The sequence below is a fragment of the Fringilla coelebs genome (genome assembly GCF_963513975.1).
Source record: "Fringilla coelebs genome assembly, chromosome: 16".
NCBI classification, from domain to species: Eukaryota; Metazoa; Chordata; class Aves; order Passeriformes; family Fringillidae; genus Fringilla; species Fringilla coelebs.
Genome location: NC_140042.1, coordinates 4,054,350 through 4,073,255, shown reverse-complemented (window position 1 = coordinate 4,073,255; position 18,906 = coordinate 4,054,350). Strand labels below are relative to the sequence as shown.

At 40.9% G+C, this 18,906-nt stretch overlaps 1 protein-coding gene across 1 annotated transcript in view; it reads right to left on the bottom strand.

Annotated features, from left to right (window-relative positions):
• The window catches only part of CARD11 (caspase recruitment domain family member 11), a 44,523-nt gene extending 33,509 nt beyond the window's left edge, over window positions 1-11,014 (bottom strand). Inside the window, exon 1 of the mRNA XM_084216172.1 lies at window positions 10,899-11,014. Coding sequence (XP_084072298.1) covers window positions 10,899-10,911 — 13 coding nt within the window. The 5' untranslated portion in view covers window positions 10,912-11,014. The remainder of the gene's footprint in view (window positions 1-10,898) is intronic.
• Window positions 11,015-18,906: the final 7,892 nt, after the last annotated feature.

The window sequence follows — 18,906 nt, the reverse complement described above, 5'->3', positions numbered from 1 at the left end:
TTGCCATCCCCTGTTACCAAAGGGCTGCAATTAAGAGCAGGAAAGCAATCTCTGCAGAACAGAGAGACAATTCGCTCTCCCTCCTGCAGAAGGGCTCCTGTGAGTCACTTCTGTAGCAATCTAGAGGAAAAATGGTCTGTTTGTACATTGTCTGTCCATTATTTCTGTGGTGGTAATGTCTCCATGACCTTGTCTTGCTGTCTTGGGGAAGAGATAATGCCAAATACTTGGCAATTCTATATTTTCTATGTTCAAAGCACTGCAAGGAGGAATTAAGCATCTTCTGTTGCTCTCCCATAACTAAGCCCATTGCTCTGATGATAGGGAATAAAATACTGTAAAGCTTTCATGTGGAAAATTTATCCCCAAAGAATTAACTAACCATGGGAAGAGACTAAACTCTGGTGTCATCAGGAAACTCTGGCCAGTACAGTACATGGTTAATCTGTATTTTTTTTTAAGACCAAAGAAATAAAGTCCTAAAACAGCAATAAATCTGACTGTTTGTTTTCACCTAGTGTGGTTCTTGACCATGAGTCAAAGTAAAAAAAAGTATGAGAATTGTATTGAATTCTCTGCTGACTGTGGAAATAAATATTTGTGAAAATAACAACTGCAAAGTGATGCCAGAATTACATTCCATCTGTGAGCATCCCAGCCTTTAAGGATGGGCAGATGCTGTTAAAACAACATCTACAAAAACTACCACAAAAGCAAGACTTGCAGAATTATTTGCACCTAAACCCTAATTTTTAGATGTTTAACAGGTCAAAGGGTGGTAACCAACTCAAAATCAGGGGAAGTTTATTTTATTCTTCTAACTTATGCCTTGAAGCACAACAATTCCTTAGCACAGGCTGACAGCAAATTCATTTGCAGAATGTGCAGAAAAGGCTTTGTTTTAAATGCAGTGTTGCATTTGTGGCTGAGGTGAGGTTACACACAAGATGAGCACAAGCAAACGGCTCCCACGCGTGAGGATTGATTTCCCCTATTTCTCATTCCTGCTCTAGGGCACAGCTCATAATTAGGGTCAGATTTTCTAAGAGCACAGGTGGTATTTAGGCATCAAAATAAATGGCCAGATTTTTGCCAGCCTTGCCTTGGAGTGTGGGATAAGGTGGTGTTATGAATCACAGGGCTGCTGAGCTTTAAGCACTTTTTAAAATCAGGGCTTCTGTACACACTTAAATTAAAGTTGAATGCTTTCAAAAATCTTCTCACAACTGGAACATTCTTCAAACTCTAGGTATTGGAAAAATGGCCTTTAAAGCTTTGCAAGGTGCTAATTTTTACATGAATAGGGAACTGCTCCCTATAGCACCTATAAATCTGGCTGGCAGCAGTATTTAAGTAGTTCTGGGTCTCCAGTGTTGTATAAACTCTGCAGCAGTGCACATTCCATGGGGAAGAGGGCAGATGCTGTGTGTCTGAGCTTACCTGTGTTAATTCTAAGCTGTGAAATAAATATTTTGCTAGCTAACAGGTGATGACAAACACTGCAGATGCATCAATCTCTTTTCAGCATATTGTCTCCAGCCACAACTGAGATTTTAAGAATTAAATGGAATTTTAAGCTTTGAACCCTCTGAAACATAATAAAAGAAAGGTTCTTTCTACATTACTTTCTTCGAGGAACCAAAACAAATTTATTTTTCTTATGCTCAAAAGCTAATACAGTGTAGAAACTGTATGAGGTTTTAGATTAGACTCTCCTTTCATCATTAGCTGCTCTATTTATCTTTTTTTTTTCAAAGCCGGTGAGTTCAGCCTTGCAGAATCCATGCTGCTGACTCAGCTAACTGAGCCAAAACTCATAAAAATCTATTTAAAAAAGGTCCAATGATTTTATTTTCTAATCGTAAATATGAAATTTAATTAGCATCTCATTGCAAACGAAGTCACCATGGAAGACAAGACTGAGGAATTAGGCACAGGAGTGGAACATCAAGCATAAGACAAAGCAACTGTGATATGGAAGCCAGTTTAACTCCTGCTTTTCTCCACTCATGTTTCAGATTTTTTAAGAATGATGGGCTGTATTCACAGGCTCCCTGTGCTGACAGCAAGGCCCTTCTATCCTCTCTGTGGCAGTAATGACTCCATCATGACACCCCATCATGCGAAATGCCAAATAACAACAGATAAGGTTCACTCTGGATTAGAAAAGGAAGTAAGGCAGAGCAAGTTGGATCTGAATCCAAAATCCTGTTTTGTCATAAGCTACTCAGGTCAGCAAGTGTTTCAAATCCTGTAAAAGCAATAGACTCATCAAATGAGAAGAACTCTCATTATTCTCCAGGGTACTGCAAACATCAGAAAGATTAAAGGAATGTTTTTAAATGAAGCGTATGGAGAATTTAAAAAGCTCTTCAAGTAGGAATGTGTCCAGCCTTTTCATTACTAACAATTTTAGAAGGTGTGTCCCAGGCTGACACCAGCACTGAGGTCAGCATTATTGGGTAGAATTCCATCAACTGGGAGCATCCTCTGCCACCTTCTCCCTGAGCTCTTGAGAGGTCAGGAGCTCTTGCTCTGGCTGCACCCTCCCAGGAGGGCAGGAGGAGTTGCACAAGTGCCTGTCCCTGCAGAGCAGCACAGCCACCTGAGCTGAAGGCAGGGACGGGTGCTGTCCTGGTGCCCCACTCGGTGCCTCAGTGAGGGAGCACAGAACACAGAACACCACAGGAGAGGGGACCACGTGGGCAAATGCTGTGGGACAGCTCTGCAAGGGCTGGGGAACTGCAGTAACCACAAAGCTGTGTGTGCTTTCTCCCCACACTCACACTGAAATTGTTCACAGCAATCAGTGTGGGAGGAAGTGTTTACAGGACCTTTCCTGAGAGCGACTAATCATTAATAATTCCTGGATTGCTAGAAAAGCTTCAGCAGTAACTCTGTGAGTGGGCAAGTCCCTTGGGTGCTCTCAATGACAACATTCTCTGGGGATTAGCAGTGGTCCTGGTTACTTACATACATCAGGACAGTTTCGTATCACTGTTACACGATCAGTCACTTGCAATAGCCAAGAGCCACACCCAGACTTGTTATCACCATCACTGACTGGGGTAACACTGCCCATTTTATCAGCAGTGCTGGTGCTGAGGGGAGTGGTGGAGTTGGGGTGAACTGAGCAAGGACCAACAGCTTTCTTCAAACAATGGAGGCACAGTCCCTGCTATCTTCAGTGGAGTGGTGGTGGAAGTCTCTGTAAATGAGACTTATCCCAGTTCAAATTCCTGAAATAACTCGGTTTCTTTCTAGTATTTATGATGCTACTAATTGTAGCAAGGAAAAAAGAAGGAATGAAGCTTTCTCACTCCACAGTTAGAGGGTCTGAAAGGGATAATTTTGGTAAAGCATATTTTTAAAGAACAAGGCAAGTTTAAAGCAATGGCCATATGCTCCTTTTGGATCCTTATATGCAAACTTTTAGCACTTAGCCAAAAATGTTGCTGTTCCTTTTCAGGACAGAAGGGTCCAGCTGGTGGCTCAGAATCCACATGCAATCACTCACTGGTTTTTCTCTGGAGGAAATAAGGATTGCTGGTTTGGGCAGCAGAAGCTGCTCACTTTCTCTTGGGCTTGTGTAAGGCCAAATTCAAGGCAGACGAAATTTTTGGTCTGAGGTTACAGAGTTCGCTGCCTCCACATGAGGAGAGATGAGAGGTGGGCAGGAACCACTTCTAGACACACACAACATATTGCAGAATGCCAGGATGTGGCATTGCCCAGCCCACAGAAGCTGATGCTCTGAGCTGCCACCCAGCACAGCAACCTGAACAACCTGGATTACTACAGCCAGCTGTGTGTGTGCAGCATTCTCCATAAGAGAAAAGAAACTGAAAGAATATCCCAAATGAAAATCTGACTTTGTTTAGAGAGTTTAGAGCATGCTAAAGCACAATGGCCCTTCTGTTTCCAGGCAGGTTTGTTTTCATTTGCCGTGCTTTGTGCATTGCTTCACCTCCCTCTGTCACAAACTGGAGGTGAGTGATGCTTTCAGCTCTAACATCTGCTGGACAGAGAGGAGTTTGCCAGATGCCTTCTCTCACTTGATGGGACTCCCATGCATGGGCTGGGAATCAGGATCAGAGGGGAGGAGGAAAGGAGATATGAAACAAGACAAGTGAGGGGACTGAGACTAACAGGTCAGGCTGAAGGGAAGGAGGACTTGGGATGTTCTGCAGTGACAAACCACCCTCTGCCTGTTCTCGTGCTCTTTCCTCACCGTAGCTGAATGTTCAAATAATAATTTCTACTGTTCAGTCCCTTTGTGCAGACTCTACTTGAAGTGCTGATGCCATTGGCTATTTAACAGCCAAAATTTCTAAATGCATTCAAGATTTCTAATAGTATCCTGCTCAAGTAGCTTTGGATTTCTGCACTATTATCATGTTGCAATGATGCAGTTGTAACGAGTTTACATTTTTCTGCATTGCAGCACATACTACAAGGTATCAGGAGCTTGTCACTGAATCCACAGCCTTCAAAAGGGCATTCAAATTCTGATCACTTCTGCCTCAGATCAAGCATTTTCCAGTTTTTCCTTGCAGGTGGAATATTCTTCCTGATATTGTATTCTCACATAGCTTCTAAGGCCAATCTGGAGCCAGCCCCGCTCTCCCAGGTGTGCAGCCTTGCTGGGCAGTGATTCAGTGGAGGTGCTGCTGTCAATAGTGTTTAATCCAGCAAAACTGCCTGGATGCTGCTCTCAGTATGGATATGGATGAGTCACAAAACCACCATTCTGCAGTGTAACACTCCATATGAAAATATTCAAGTATCACTTTTCCTTCAGGGCACAGACTTGCGGATTAAAAAACCCAACAGATTCAGCCTTTCCAGCCTTTCGGGAAATGTAAAATTCCTTCACTTTTTTTGAACAACTGAAGCAAGAGAAAAACACATTGTTTTCAATCCTGACGCAAAAGTTTAAACATTTTTTGTTTCATACTACCCTTGTATCTTTCATGGCATAAATTGCTAAAAAAGAAAGAATAAAAGACAGAAGGAAATTAAACCTTCTAAAATAAAACTTGCCAGTCTTGGATCTCGCTGAAAAACATGTAGCTGGAAATACAGGAATATGTTACTAGAAGGATGAAGCCCACACAAGAGATTCTTAAACAATTAGATTTTGGGACTTATCCTGACTTTCTTTGGCAGGAGCTGTGAAGGAGGACTAGCAGTACAGGAGCACGGAAGAATCTCTACCTTAAGCTTGTTTTTTTTGTTCCTCAGGAAAAAAATCAGCTCACCAATAGTAAAGAAAGTGGGAAAAATTGATGGAGTTTTCTATTTTTAGTCACTGCAAATCATTAGTGAAAAGAGTTTGATGATCTCACTAACTACCTCATTATAAACTACAAAAACCATATGGAATGTAAACTACCTTCACATGGTGCTCAGAGACATGATTTAGTGCTGCACTTGGCAGTGCTGGGTTAACAGTTGGACTCAATGACCTTAAAGGTCTTTTCCAACCTAAATAATTCTGTGATTCAGAAAAAGCCAAGCAATGAGATGCAGGAAGCAGATGCTGGATAGACACTGTGACTTGTTCTTGTAAAAAACATGAAACTGCCACCAGGGAGGAAAGATTCTTTTAGACACAGATCCATGCAATGGACCAGTTTGGTCAGTGAGTGCTGCAGGTCACTGCTATTTGGATTGAGTTAAAAGCCAAAAGCCTTCAAATGATCTTACAAATGCGATAATTTTTCAGTTCATGATCAAAGTTGCAATCACCATTTTCACTGTAGTTTGGAAACGTACTTGGTGTAAAAAAACTTGAAACACTCTTAAGGTATTTTCCCAGTTTTATCAGGATTCAGAATCCCCAGAGGGAAATATTTGATAGCTGTTTTATTAGTGTTTCAAATCTTGGAGGAACTTATTTTTGTGCTCAAATATATTAAATGTATGTAACCATCTATTAGGTACACTCAGACTGATTTCAAGTATGGGCACAGCCAGACTGGAGATGTTTCTACAAGTTTAGAGCTATAAAAATGAAGTGGAAACAATTCTTCACCTGCTAATGACAACCATATATGTACTGCTACCATACAGATTCTTCTGCATGCAGATGGAAAAAAAAATCCTTATCCCACTTAAGCAGAAACCTTATGCTAGAATTGAGCATCTCAGTTACAACCTGAGGAAAAATTTCCAGTAAACACCCAGTGCTCAGAGGGCCAGTGGGAATCCTTTCCTTGGCTGCACTGAAGCTGATTGCTCCCCTGAACTCCAAAAACCAGGGCTGGCTTGGGCAAATACCAAGTACCTGTGTGTAAGGCCAATCTGGCCTCAGGGACCAGAACAAACACATCCCTTAATGCAACACAAGTTACTTCACACAGAGAAATTCACTGAGGCAACAATTACTACAAATAACATCACACACACAGAGCTGTATATACATTTATCCTTTTGACAAAACCAGAATGGTTCAGCATTTCATTTGACATTTCTGACAGATTGCCAGTGGGATTTGGCAAATTTCTTTCCTCTTTTTGAGCTGCTAAACAGATTCACTGAAGTAGACAGCTTTAGAAAGTAATGCCCCATCCAGCCCTGAAGATAAAATAGGTTTTGCAGGACAAACATTACAGGAATATTCTCCTCACCACACGTTCAGCACTGGGAGCAGACAGTGAACAACATGTTGCCAGTTTTGGGTGCTATTAGTAATGTGTGTTTGCTTTTTGTATATGAAAGCACAAAGTTCTTACTTGTGGAAGAGGTTTTATAGTGACTTCTGTGAGCCAGAGAGAAGTTTGATACGAGGATCCACGTTTACCACTGAAAGAACTTTTTACCAACGTTGTTGACATAGAAACCAAGAAAGAAAGAAGGATAGAGAAACCTGCAACTGCCTGTTCCAATAAGCACTTTGTCTCTTGTGACCAAGGAGTAAGTTGTAAAATTATGAGTTTTGTAAGACTGTATAAAAAGCATGCATGCTATAATAAAGAATTTGAAGCCTTCTGAAAATGGAGTGTGTTACTCTGTATTGTCTCCATCTCAACTACAACACTTACCCACTGGTAAAATGTTCCATGTAGATCATTAAGCTTGGGAGTTCTTGTTACTCACAAACTATTGCCCTTCCTAGAGCCCAAATATTTGGCAGAAGGTTATGAAGGGAGGTGTTTGAAATCAAAGTTCAGAGGAGGCTGTGCTTAACTCAGTGTGCAAACCTCATCCAAGGGAATCCACAGCCCAGAGCTGGGACACTCCGTGACAGGGATGCTGGCAAAGCTGCTGTTCTGTCCAACTGCACTTTAAACAGCCTGGCACTGCATTCTCCTCTCGCCTGAGAGGAGCAGAAGTGAGAGGGTGATATAGGGAGAGAATACAGACTGAAGCAGCAGTGACTACGAAGCTTTTATCACTCATTGGATGTGTGCCACAGACACCAATTATATACATTTGACAGCAACCATTATAATTCCAGAGTCCTTGAACAAATCACAAGTAGAAAGGTTACCTTCCTGAAAATGTTCATTGCCATTAAATAAGTGACCCAGACTAGAGGATGAAGGCAGCACTTAAGAAAAAATTTGGGGAAAGGGTAGAGATGGAGAATATTATTACATGTAGACCTGTAAAACCCCATCATTTGTTCTGAAAAAGGAATTGCAGATTCACTGCAGATACTGGATTGTAGTGTTCACTGCAGATATTGTATTACAGTGTCTGCAAGTGCAAATCCTATGGACAGCAGTGGCAAAACAGACAAGAGACAAAGAATTTTTCTCTAATATCAGTGGTGAAACTTGACCCAACTTGGTGGGGGTTTATGGTTTTACCCTTCAGTTTGAAAATCACAAGGCATACTTCCATATTTCTTTTAAAGTTTAGATTGCTGTGGAGGCTACTGCCAAAGAAAGCTGCCATAGGTCAAACTTCACCATCACTTACACAACTTAATGACCATATCTAAGTGAAAGATTTGTATTTCATGAAAGATGCATTTCAATATCAAAGAGAGAGTTGAGCCATCTGCTAACAAGTGGGTAGCTAAGGATCTCTATAAATTTTATCCTCTGTGAGCAATCATACCATATATCTATCAGATGAAAACTTTTACCAAGCAACTGTACAGAAACCAAGGTCATTTGGTATATGGCATTCTGGTGTCTTCAGCATATCCTGCTATTTGGGATTCACCCTTCTAGAGAAGATCCAAATTGACATTAATGGTAAAAGATACAGGCAGTCAGATGGCTCTTCCTTCTCCCCCACATTGAAAGTTTATTACTAAAGTTTATTTTAGCTATTAATTAAGAGTTAAATCTAATTGAAAAGAACTATCTGCATAAGACATGGAGTCAAACACATGATTCTGAATTTCTGTTCTGGGGTTGGCTCTTTTGAAACAGTAATTTCCTGAGGAGGATAGAAAATTTCCAGGCTCTTTCCTGCTGAAATTTCTCCTCTGCCAGACACATGACTCAAGAAACTGGACACAGATGGACACAAAAATAAAATTTTTGTCTCCAGGTCCCCTTAAAAATGTCACAACACACCTTTGAAAATGTCCATTTTTAACTCAACACAAGCAAACTACATGAAGCAAAAGAAAAAGGAGGGAGGGAGAGACAGAGAAGAGACACTGTCTCAGCCAATTTATTTATGGGAGTCTTTACAAAAAGAACCAGTAATAGGGGCAAAAAGTACTGATGAAACAAGGCAGAAAATCCAAAAGTTTTGTAGAATGACTCGAAGGAATACAAATGCTGTTCCCATCACAAGATGAGTTGCAATGGAGCAAGAAAGAGTCATATTAGACCTGAATGTATAAAATGAGCATCTTTTATTTTATTGTTCTAAGCTTGTGGACTTTTTGCAAGATCCAAAAGGCAAAGATATTTTAATGTACCTGTTTCTGTATTCAGAAGAGAATGCTCACAGCTCAAAGGCCACAGTTTTCTAGCTCTGAATCAGAAAGGATATCTTATAATTGCAAACATAAAAATTTAAGCTCCTTTCACTCATAAGGAGATGGACAATTTCAGAGAGCCAGACAGATTGCTAAGAGAATTCTCCCACATAATAATTCTCTTATTAATTCAGCTGAGTTTAATAAGTGAACCTTATTCAGCTCCCAAAAGACCACACCAGAACATCCACAGAAATAAATCTTCAGTCTCAATAGTCCTGCTGAAGAAGGTGAGGCTAAAAAGCTTCATCAAAGAAATGCCCTTATTTGTCATATCTGATTCAAAGCATACAAATTTAAGCAAGGAATAATACCAGATATTGTCCTTGGACGCAGTTTTTAGCCATGTCTGATCTTGGTGACTCACCAATATGTCTGGTATAAAAGACATGAGCTGTTTCCAGATCCTAGGAGCAAAGTTACTGCCACTACAGCATTGGAGATGAGAACTTCTACCTTTGGGACTTGGAATCAAAAGGACAAAAACTATGCCAGTGTCAGATCAGAAATTCTGCTGTGGGGCAGGAATTCCAGAAGTTCATTAAGTTTAGTAAAAAGATTTATGAAGAACTAGAACTATTTTTTACAGTTTTCCAAAGGCATTTTGCATTGTGCTCTCTCATTTTTTCATCTACCTTCAGTCCCACCACTAAGCTCTTTCTCTGCTCAGGTTGCATATTCTGCAGAGGAAAGCGGAGCTGAGAGACTGCAATACTTCCTCTGGTTCCCCTGCAGGCTGGCAGCAGGGATCCTAAGGCAGCAGTGCAAGCCCAGCTGCATCAGCAGTTCCTCCCAGTTTGAATGCAATATAAAGATAAAAACAGATAGAGAAACCTGGTGGAGAGTTGTGGTAAGGAGGTAGGAAGGAGTGGGATGGCAGAAAGAGAAGGGATAGAATACCCAAAGTCAGGCCAGGCTCTATTTGAGAGTGGAGAGCAAGACAAAGGGGTTACAGGTATTAGAAAATGCTGTTTGTGAGACAGAAAGAAACAGAGAGACAGGATGGCAGTGGTTATTTGTTGTGAATGACTAAGTATGAGTCTGAGCATTGGAAGGAAGCTATGCAAGTGTAAAAGTCTCCTATTTTGGGATGCATCCCCAAAACTTTAATATGAAAATCCTGCACATGTCCATGGAAGGGAATGACAGGACCAAGAGACGTGTGTGCAAGGACAGCCCAGTGGAGAGGCAGCAGCTCTCACAAAAGGATCTTGCCAGGGCAGCAAACACAGGAGAAAGGGGATGGAGCAGGAAGTAGCAGTGCATGTGGGAAGCTGGAGAAACAGCAGGAAAGGGGAACACAAGAGCAAGAAGGAACTGACAGAGGGGAGGGAGTGAGAGATTAAGAACTTGAGAGAGGATGTACAGTCTATTGCACAGGCACAAAAGAAAGCTGAGGGAAAGGAAAGGAATGAAGAAGGGAAATACTTGTCACACAGAAAATACTCTTGATGGCATAAAAAGATGGTGAAAAAGATAATAAGAAATAGAGACAGTTGAGAATAGAAAAAAGGAAGTGAGAAGAACAAATAAAAAGAGGAAGAAAACCAAATAAGAAAGATTTTACTAGTTAACAGAAAGCATAAATCTCAGTGAAGAGATTTAAAGCAAGGGCTAGAGGATAACACACTATGGGTAGAGCCAGAAATACTCTGGAGACCAGAGTGCTGATGATCAGTCCTTCATCTCCCCTCTCCAGACCTCCATATCAACTCTCTTTCCCAGTGCACATTTGCATCCCCAGCTAGAGCCTCTTTGCCTCCCTCAACCCTCCAAGGATCGGCGCATGCCGAGTACCAGACCTGAGGAGGGCAAGGAAAACACAAACGGAACCATTTTCAAAGAGCCTTTTGAATATCAATGCAAAAAGGTGAAAGTGGAACTTTCAGTGATCAGAGCTGTGGTAGGCAGCAGGGAGGTGAGCTGCTCTGCCAGCTGCTCTCCTTACCTTGGGTGCTCATGAGTGACCGGCTGTCTGGCTGCAGCTGCTGCAGGCTGCACTCTCTATGTCGCCTCCATGCAATTGTCAGTGTCTCTCCAGGAGTCCTGGAGAGGTTATTTGTGCTCTGCAGCTGTTGAAAAGTAAAGGAAACACAAGGAGTAAAACACCCCCTGGCCCCCGAAGTACAGAAGTTTCGGGAGAATCAGGAGTGAAGGAGGCTGGGGCACCGGGGGCAGAACAAGCAAAAAGCCGCACAGAAAGTAAGAAAAAGTGTGTCAGAGACTGGGAGGGGCGGAGAAGGAAAATGCAAAGATCTGACAGGAAACCAGACTATAAATCTGCTTCGGGTTGAAAAAAACACATTCTGCTCCCCAGCAATAGGGCCTGTTTGCAAATGACTCTGCAGGCAGGTGACAGCAGAGCCCTGTGGCACCAGGCAAGCAAATCGGGAGGCACTGCTGCCCCCTCCCCAGGAGGAGCAGTGGGCAGAGGTGGCAGCACTGACGCCTGGCTCAGGCATAAGAAGCAGCCTGTCTCCACTGCCTCGCTTCCAGCTGCACACACTGCCAGGGCATGTTTTCCTGGGGCACAAGGAGATGTGCTTAATGCCAGCCTGGCTGGTGCTGTGCCTCTCCCAGCACAGGGCAGCAGCCCTGGTGTCTCAGGGCACTTGTTGGTAGAAAGCAGGTGGGAGAGAAAAAAGAATGAAGGAACTGAAGAAAACAGAGTTTCAAGAACAACAGTTCCAGGTAGAAGGAGTTCTGGGTTTTCCCAAGATTTCAAAGGTTTTTCACTAAAGCATCTATTTTATTAATAGCTCCTTTTGCTAAAGAGGTAGTCAACAAGGTTTGCTTTATGCATCAGATAAATTTACAGTTGAAGGATGCTTTAAAGAACACGTTTTCCAAAGGGAGTCTTTGCTGATGCAAAGAAGCTGCAGTATCTTGTATTGCTTCAATGCTGGGTTCCAGGCTTCAGGCCAACATGCAAACCCAGCCCCTGGTGGGTCTCACAGAGGACATTTACCTCTTGCTGCAACCAGGAGCCCCCCTGCAGCCATACCCACCAGAGCAAAGTCACCCAGTCCCTGCCCTTGCTGTTCTCTGGGTCCTGCAGGACCAGGAGTCACCACCACTTCTAGAAGTGCTCTCACCACCACATCATTCAGTGCTCTGCCACCCTGCTGAGGGATCCTGAGTCTGAATCCCCTGCGTGGTGCACTGGTTCTTGTACGAGGCACAGGTACAGCTCTACTCCTCACACCTGAGGTTTTACCTTTACACTGGGCAGATGTGCGCAGGTGAAGCCTCACTGGAGTCAGGTCCTGGATGTGTGAGGGACAGAGAGAAGAACCCTTGAAGAAAGGATGAGTGATAAGGACACCAGTGTGCAAGGGTGACTGCAAAGGTCACCAGTCCAGGTATAAGTGCAAACACATCAAATTACAGAACAATAACAGGGGTTTCAGCAGAGTCACCCACAGGTTTTGCTGTCTGGATTACCTTCTGCTACCTCATGATTTTTGCAAGGTTCAGTTTTTCTTTCAGGGTGACTAGAAAAAAACAACTATGTATATATGGGCATGGATATGTGTTTATTTCCTGAGAGAAAATAACAGAAATAAAATCAGAAACACTAGAAAAATAAGCATAAGCCACTGACGATAGATAATTTAGGAATGTGTGTGGGGGGAAAGCATAATGACAGTAGTGGAGGGAGAAAATAAGAAAGGAAAAAGTATTTGGTAGAGAATAAAGAAAAACATAACAAATGGAAAGTAAGTGCAAAAGAACAGTGGAAAAACTGTCAAAGGATAGAGCAGCGTCAAAAAGCAGAATAGAGGAAGTGAGGTGATACAGTGAAAAGAAGAAATGTAAAGAAAGTAGAGAAAACACATGGCTCACAGTCTTGCTACAATAACAAATAAAATATTCTTACCAAACTGAAAATCTGAAGCCTGCAAAAATTGTAAGCGTGCTCTGCTCCAATCCCCCCTTATTTTTTCTCTAATTTCACATGTTTGTAACTCTACCTGGACTGGGGAGGGTCTAAGTTTATCCATAAGGATTATTCAGAAAGGGATTCTGGAAGAAATTCTAGTTCTCTATATCAAGAGGTCAAAGATAAAGGAAGACAGTAATTTCTGTCTCCTGCTGATCAATAGCAGAACTTGCTACTCCCCCCCCCTCCAAATTTTTTTCCAGTGAGGATTATATTGTGATGTGTTACTTATATTCTTGTGCAACCTTACCAAAATTCACTGCTGAACAAACTTGGAGCTGCATGTGACAAGGTGCAGGAAAACTTCCTGCTTTGAGCAGCCAAAAATCTCACCATGCAACAACTGCACAGGTGAGGTTCTGCAGTTTCTGACCAGGGGAAAATCTGTGAAACTTTGGGTGAAAACTGTGAAATAGAGCTATAAGAATCATGGCTTACAATTCTTCCATCAAAACCAATACAAGTCACTTTTGAGTTGAGCTTTCTGCTGCTTTCACAGAGGAAGCTGATTTGTGCGTGCAACAGAGGAACCATTTTAAGCACAACCAGAGAAACTAACTCTGCTGGCAGGAGGCTTTGTGGCTTCACTTCAATTTTAAAATCACAGATCTTCCACACATAGTTCCTAATCTGAAAGGAAAAACATGCTAAAAATTCAAATCAAAACTCACAAAGTCTCATCACAGCTTTCTCCTTCTGCTCTTGATTTCTTCAGCAAACAGGGTATCAGGCAGCACACTCTGAAACTGCCCTACAAGCAAGGGGTTAGGTATCATTTGCTCCTGCTTTTGCTTTGTTTAATGCTGTAGTTTACAAACAGATCAAAAACTACAGTAATTGTTTTAAAGAAGATGCCACATTTCCCTGTGTTTAAAGTCACACCATAGAGAGGAAGCAATTATCCAGCAAAGCCTGAGCAGCTTTAAGGAATCTATCACAGAAATCAAAGAACCTAAAATTCTCATAGTCATAAAGGGTTTACTGACAAACTGAGATTAGCTGAGCAGGATACAGTCATCAATCACAAAGCCACATGTAGCTGAGTATCAACTCTCTTTTAAAAGAATTTACAATCTCAATCCCAGTTTTCAGGTGTAAAAAATTCTCTCAAGCTATGAAAAAAGTGTTATAGTGAGGCTGCAGTTCCTTGAGGCTGGCAGACTGAAGTTACGTGTTTCACGCAATGTAAGTGTAGAAAATAAATATGTTCTATTAGGCAACCAGAAAACATGAAAAACTTCAGATGCATCACCTAAAATACAGCAAAAAGCTGCAGAGTTTGAACCAGGAGCTTTCCTGACCCAAATGCATGGTCTAGCAGCCTGACTGGCAGAGTCCTAAACAAGCAATATTCCTTTTATATTTATGTTTTTTTGGGGTGAGAAAACATAATTGCCTCAAAAAAACCCTATCTCTGTCCTCTGCTTCTTTTTTTATAATAATAATTTTAAAAATTCCACTGGAACTTTCAGTTTAACAAGATGTCCACTTAAGGGGTAATTATAAACATTATATTTTTTTGTTATTCGTGTTAATTGTGGCTTTTCAGATTTCTTTCAATAAAGTTGATGCAGGAAACAATAAATTGCACCTCTTCTTTCAAAGGAACTCCTCTCACCTGCAAGTCCCCTGGAAGATCATCTCTGGTATGTTTGCTGTCTCCCTCTTTCCCAGAGACTTTAGAAAGAAAGGATATATTTAGTTCCTTCCAGTTGGTCTCATTCTGCAGGATCTGAGCCCTAGTGGTACAACCTGAACGAGGTTGCATTTTAAAACCTTTGGTGGTGCTGTACCTTCCCTTCCTCCATGCTTTTACTTTGGTTTCCTTGTATTAAAAAGCCAGCAAAATTTCAAGGTTATTCTATTAGGTGATCAAGCAGTGGAGAAGATTTTGAATTTTAGCTATTCCTCCCCATTTTTGCTGGCCTCCTACGCATTTTGCCCCTAGGTGACTTTCACACCAGAACATCGTTATTGGGGTCTACAGGAAAAGTTTCTCTCCTTTCTCCTTCTGTCTGTCCCACAGGAATCCCATGTACTTCCTATGGGAATAAACTTCCCTTGGTGTAAGGTTCTCCTTGTACATAACTACTTCCTACAGGAGACCTTTTTAAAGAGGTGATTCATCAGGTCTAGGACAGAGCTTAAGCTCCTGCAGAGCTTTATATATCTGCAAATTGAAGAGTTAAAAAAAAAAAATCAGCTTTTGGAAGTAAAAAACCACTAAAATGTCCAGCTCTTAATCTGCTCCTCCTTTTCTTCTGTTCCCTTCTTCTCCCAAGAGAGCCATCCCAGCCCATGAGGAGACTGCCCTTGACTCCTTATCAGTGTAACAGTCCTGAAAATCCCTGGATACCAGAAAGGCATTTCACAAACTACTGATTTGAGAACTAATATATTGCATTTCTCCTGCATGCTTGAGCACAGCAGCACCGTATATATTGTTAACACAACCCTTCCAACTCCTTAGAGCAGAGAAACAGAAGTATTAAATATTTTCCCCGTTTTACATATTTTATGTTATCAGCCTTGCTCAACTATCCTTAGAGACTATCACTCTTACTTAAGGATGCTCACAATTTATCATTTTTCTCTGGAGATCTGACTTCCAGAACAGAAGTATTTCCCTATTCAATTCACCAGCCTGTGCATAAGCAGCTGTTAGTGTTCATCTGCCTTTTCTAGGCATTAACATCAAAAATGCCCCTTGATCTTAAAAAGTGACACACAGCGTGGTTTCTTTAACACCTTTGGGGGTAATGGTTTAAATCCAGCAGGGAAATGTTCTCATCTATAGGTTTATGATACACATTTAAACAGTGTTTCGATTGCCTCAACTATGAAATAAGATGACAGCCAAACATATATCAGAGGGAAACAGAGAACATAAAATTCCCTCTTTCATTTGACAGTGGTGGGGCTTACATGGTTTTGCACAAAATGTACAGTCCCTGTCAAGTTTGACAGTATTATGGGATCTATCCCAGTCACCTGTTAGCATATTCACCCAGTGTGGAAAATTTGGGCTCAAATCCATTCTGGGATCTGGGTTCACAATCCATGGCACAAAAGACGAGCCCTCCACTAAAGCCAAGAACCCAGACCTGGGTTTTTGATAAGAAAAAGGGGAATAGCTTTAACCTGAAAGAGGGTAGATTTAGATGGGATATTGGGAAGAAATTCCTCTCTGTGAGGGTGGTGAGGCCCTGGCTCAGGTTGTCCAGAGAAGCTGTGGCTGCCCCACCCCTGGAATTGCTCCAGACTGTGCTGGGCAGGGCTTGGAGCAGCCTGGGATAGTGGGAGGTATCTCTGCCCATGGCAGGGGGTGGAACATGATGTGCTTTAAGGTCTCCAACCCAAAGCAGTCTGGGATTCAACAGCTCTGGGATTCTATGACAGATTCTGGCCCTTCCTGAGGCCAAAGGGAGGGAAGCTCCAGACTCTCTGATGCTCTCTCCAGAAGAGTCAGAGTTAATGGAATTGTTATTCCACCTGTTCTCTTTCCCTTACACGTACATGATTCATCAAAACTGGGCATGAGCCATAGCTCAGGTGCTTGTGCTTTTCCATATGTTCTTAATTACATGTCCACAGGGCTTAAAATCCAAGGATCTTTAAACCTTCCAGACAAATGATTTAGTTTCACAGCAATCAATGAGTTATATATTCATATCCATCCTTAATGGGATGATGAGACAAAGTATTGGAGAGGTAAAAAGGGAATATTTCCTCTCCCTTACAAGTGGTAAAAATAGTTCTTTCACATAGTTCAATATTTTGGTCTATTAAAAAAAAAACAACAATGCCACAACAACTGAAAAAAGTTGAGATCAAGGCAGACACTTCTAAACCAAAATTTTTTTCTTAAAATAAAGAGGGACAGGAATAAATTCAACCACTATTATTGAAAAAAAAGAGCATTGATAGAATTCAGATCATTGTCACCACAACAAAAACTGGAAAAAATTATTTTAGTTCAACAACTTCTGTTAAAATTTTTTTCTAAATAAATTAATCAGTCTCATATCTCACCTTTTGCTTAAAGCACAAAGTCATCTTTCCCCATTTATGTGATAGTAGCACTGTCAATATCTATTCTGAATATTAGACTGAAGGACTTAACATATCTGGAATCTAAAGGATAATCTATCAAACTTGAAATTTAGTTGATGCCAAGAGAGGTGAGTTACTTGTTTTCGTTTGTTTGTTTTAAATTGGAAATGTTTCTTGTCTTCTTTATAGGTCAGCATTTATTCCAATTAAAAGTATGTATGCATATTTTAATAGAGACAAATTGAAAATAACTGCACAACTTTAATGGCTCACATTCTTCAACATTTTATCTTTTTGAATCTATACAGATTCTTCAAAAGGTCAGGAGGAGGAAAACTTGTGCTGAGGGGACTAAGATACCACACAGAAATAGCAATGTTAGGGTTAATTAATAATATGAACAATGTAATTTCTAAACCAAGAGTTGTATATTAATCCACATAGTTTGAATGGCAAGAGGAATTTTCCACAGTTTAAATATCTAGGTAATACAACACAGACTTGTAAGTTAAGGATTTTTACCTTTCATTACAGGTCTTCTGCAGCCACCATGATTCACAGAATCTACTGGGGCTTCTCCTCTGTAAAGAGAACCACAACACCTTTGAACTTAAAACTGTTACATAAATGTGTCAAAACCAGAGTATATCATCAGTACAGCTTAGAAAAGCAAGAATTCCTGTATTGAGTCACACCAAAGATCCAGCTCTGCCAGAGAAAAGCAACTGCGTGCTCCCAAAGCTGGAAGCTGAAGCCATCCTCGTGTAAATGCAGCTCCACTGCAGGAACAGGAGCTGGGTCATTACAGAGGAGAACAGAGATAAGCTTATGAAACAGAAATTTGCCAAAAGCAACTTGGGCTAAGTCAGTAATTTGATGGAAAAGTTATCAGATCCCAGAGGTCAGACTGAGATATTACCATGTTATGCCTTATTTCTCCTTATTGTTTCCCTTAAATAGAACAAGTTTTAGCCAACATCATATTCAGAGTTATTCTGCCAAAACAGCAATGATCATTTCTGAAAGCAGAGGATCCTGAGGCAGGCTAGGAACATATAATGTTTTCCAACCAAGGGAAAGAGGGCAGAAGCAGCAGGTAGTGGAGAGTTCTTGAGAGGCTTTTAACAGCCTGTGAGACTGAACTGGTCCCTGTAATTGATCTGACAGAAATCTTGATGTCCCACTTGATCAGTATGTGGGATTTTTCTATGACTTGCTACTTATAAATGATTTTTTCATCTTTGGATGTATCTGTGCTCCCACGAATTCATGTTCATTTTCTATTTAACTGTGAAGTTCCCAAGGGAAAGACTCTGAACATTCCTGTAGAAGAGTTCTTAGGACGCATATAAATAGTGGTCATATATCACAGCACATTTTACATATGTGAGATTAAACATAACCATAAAACTATATGACCACTATTTATTGATCCATAAATGAATACCTGGGTTGGAATTTTTAATATTTCTCTTTGAAACAATAGTGTAGCTTTCTGCAAGCTGTGCTTTCTCACTGCACGGCAATTCTGTGTTAGAATATTTAGTATCTTTATATCTATAGGACTTTCACTTCATTCCAATGCCCACATACCCACATTCATTACATGCCATGAAATTTGTAACAAACTTTAATTCACTTATCATTCATGGAGTTACTTCTGATGCACCTGATGTAATAGAATGCAGATAACCCATCTCAAAATAAGTAATGGAAATGAAATTAATTCAAGCACACATAGGTCTAGGTTTTTATCTGTAGATCTAAATTGCCACAATTTTAATAACTTCTTAAATTTATTACATTAATAGATAATGATATCTAATAAAACTGAAGCCTGATTTTATGACACATTGCACTAATTACCTGGTTTGATGTGTTAATCACTGATTCTTGAGTAAAACATACCAGGCCCCTGCTGAGTTTACTGACCCCCATTCATTCATAGAAATATGCCTAC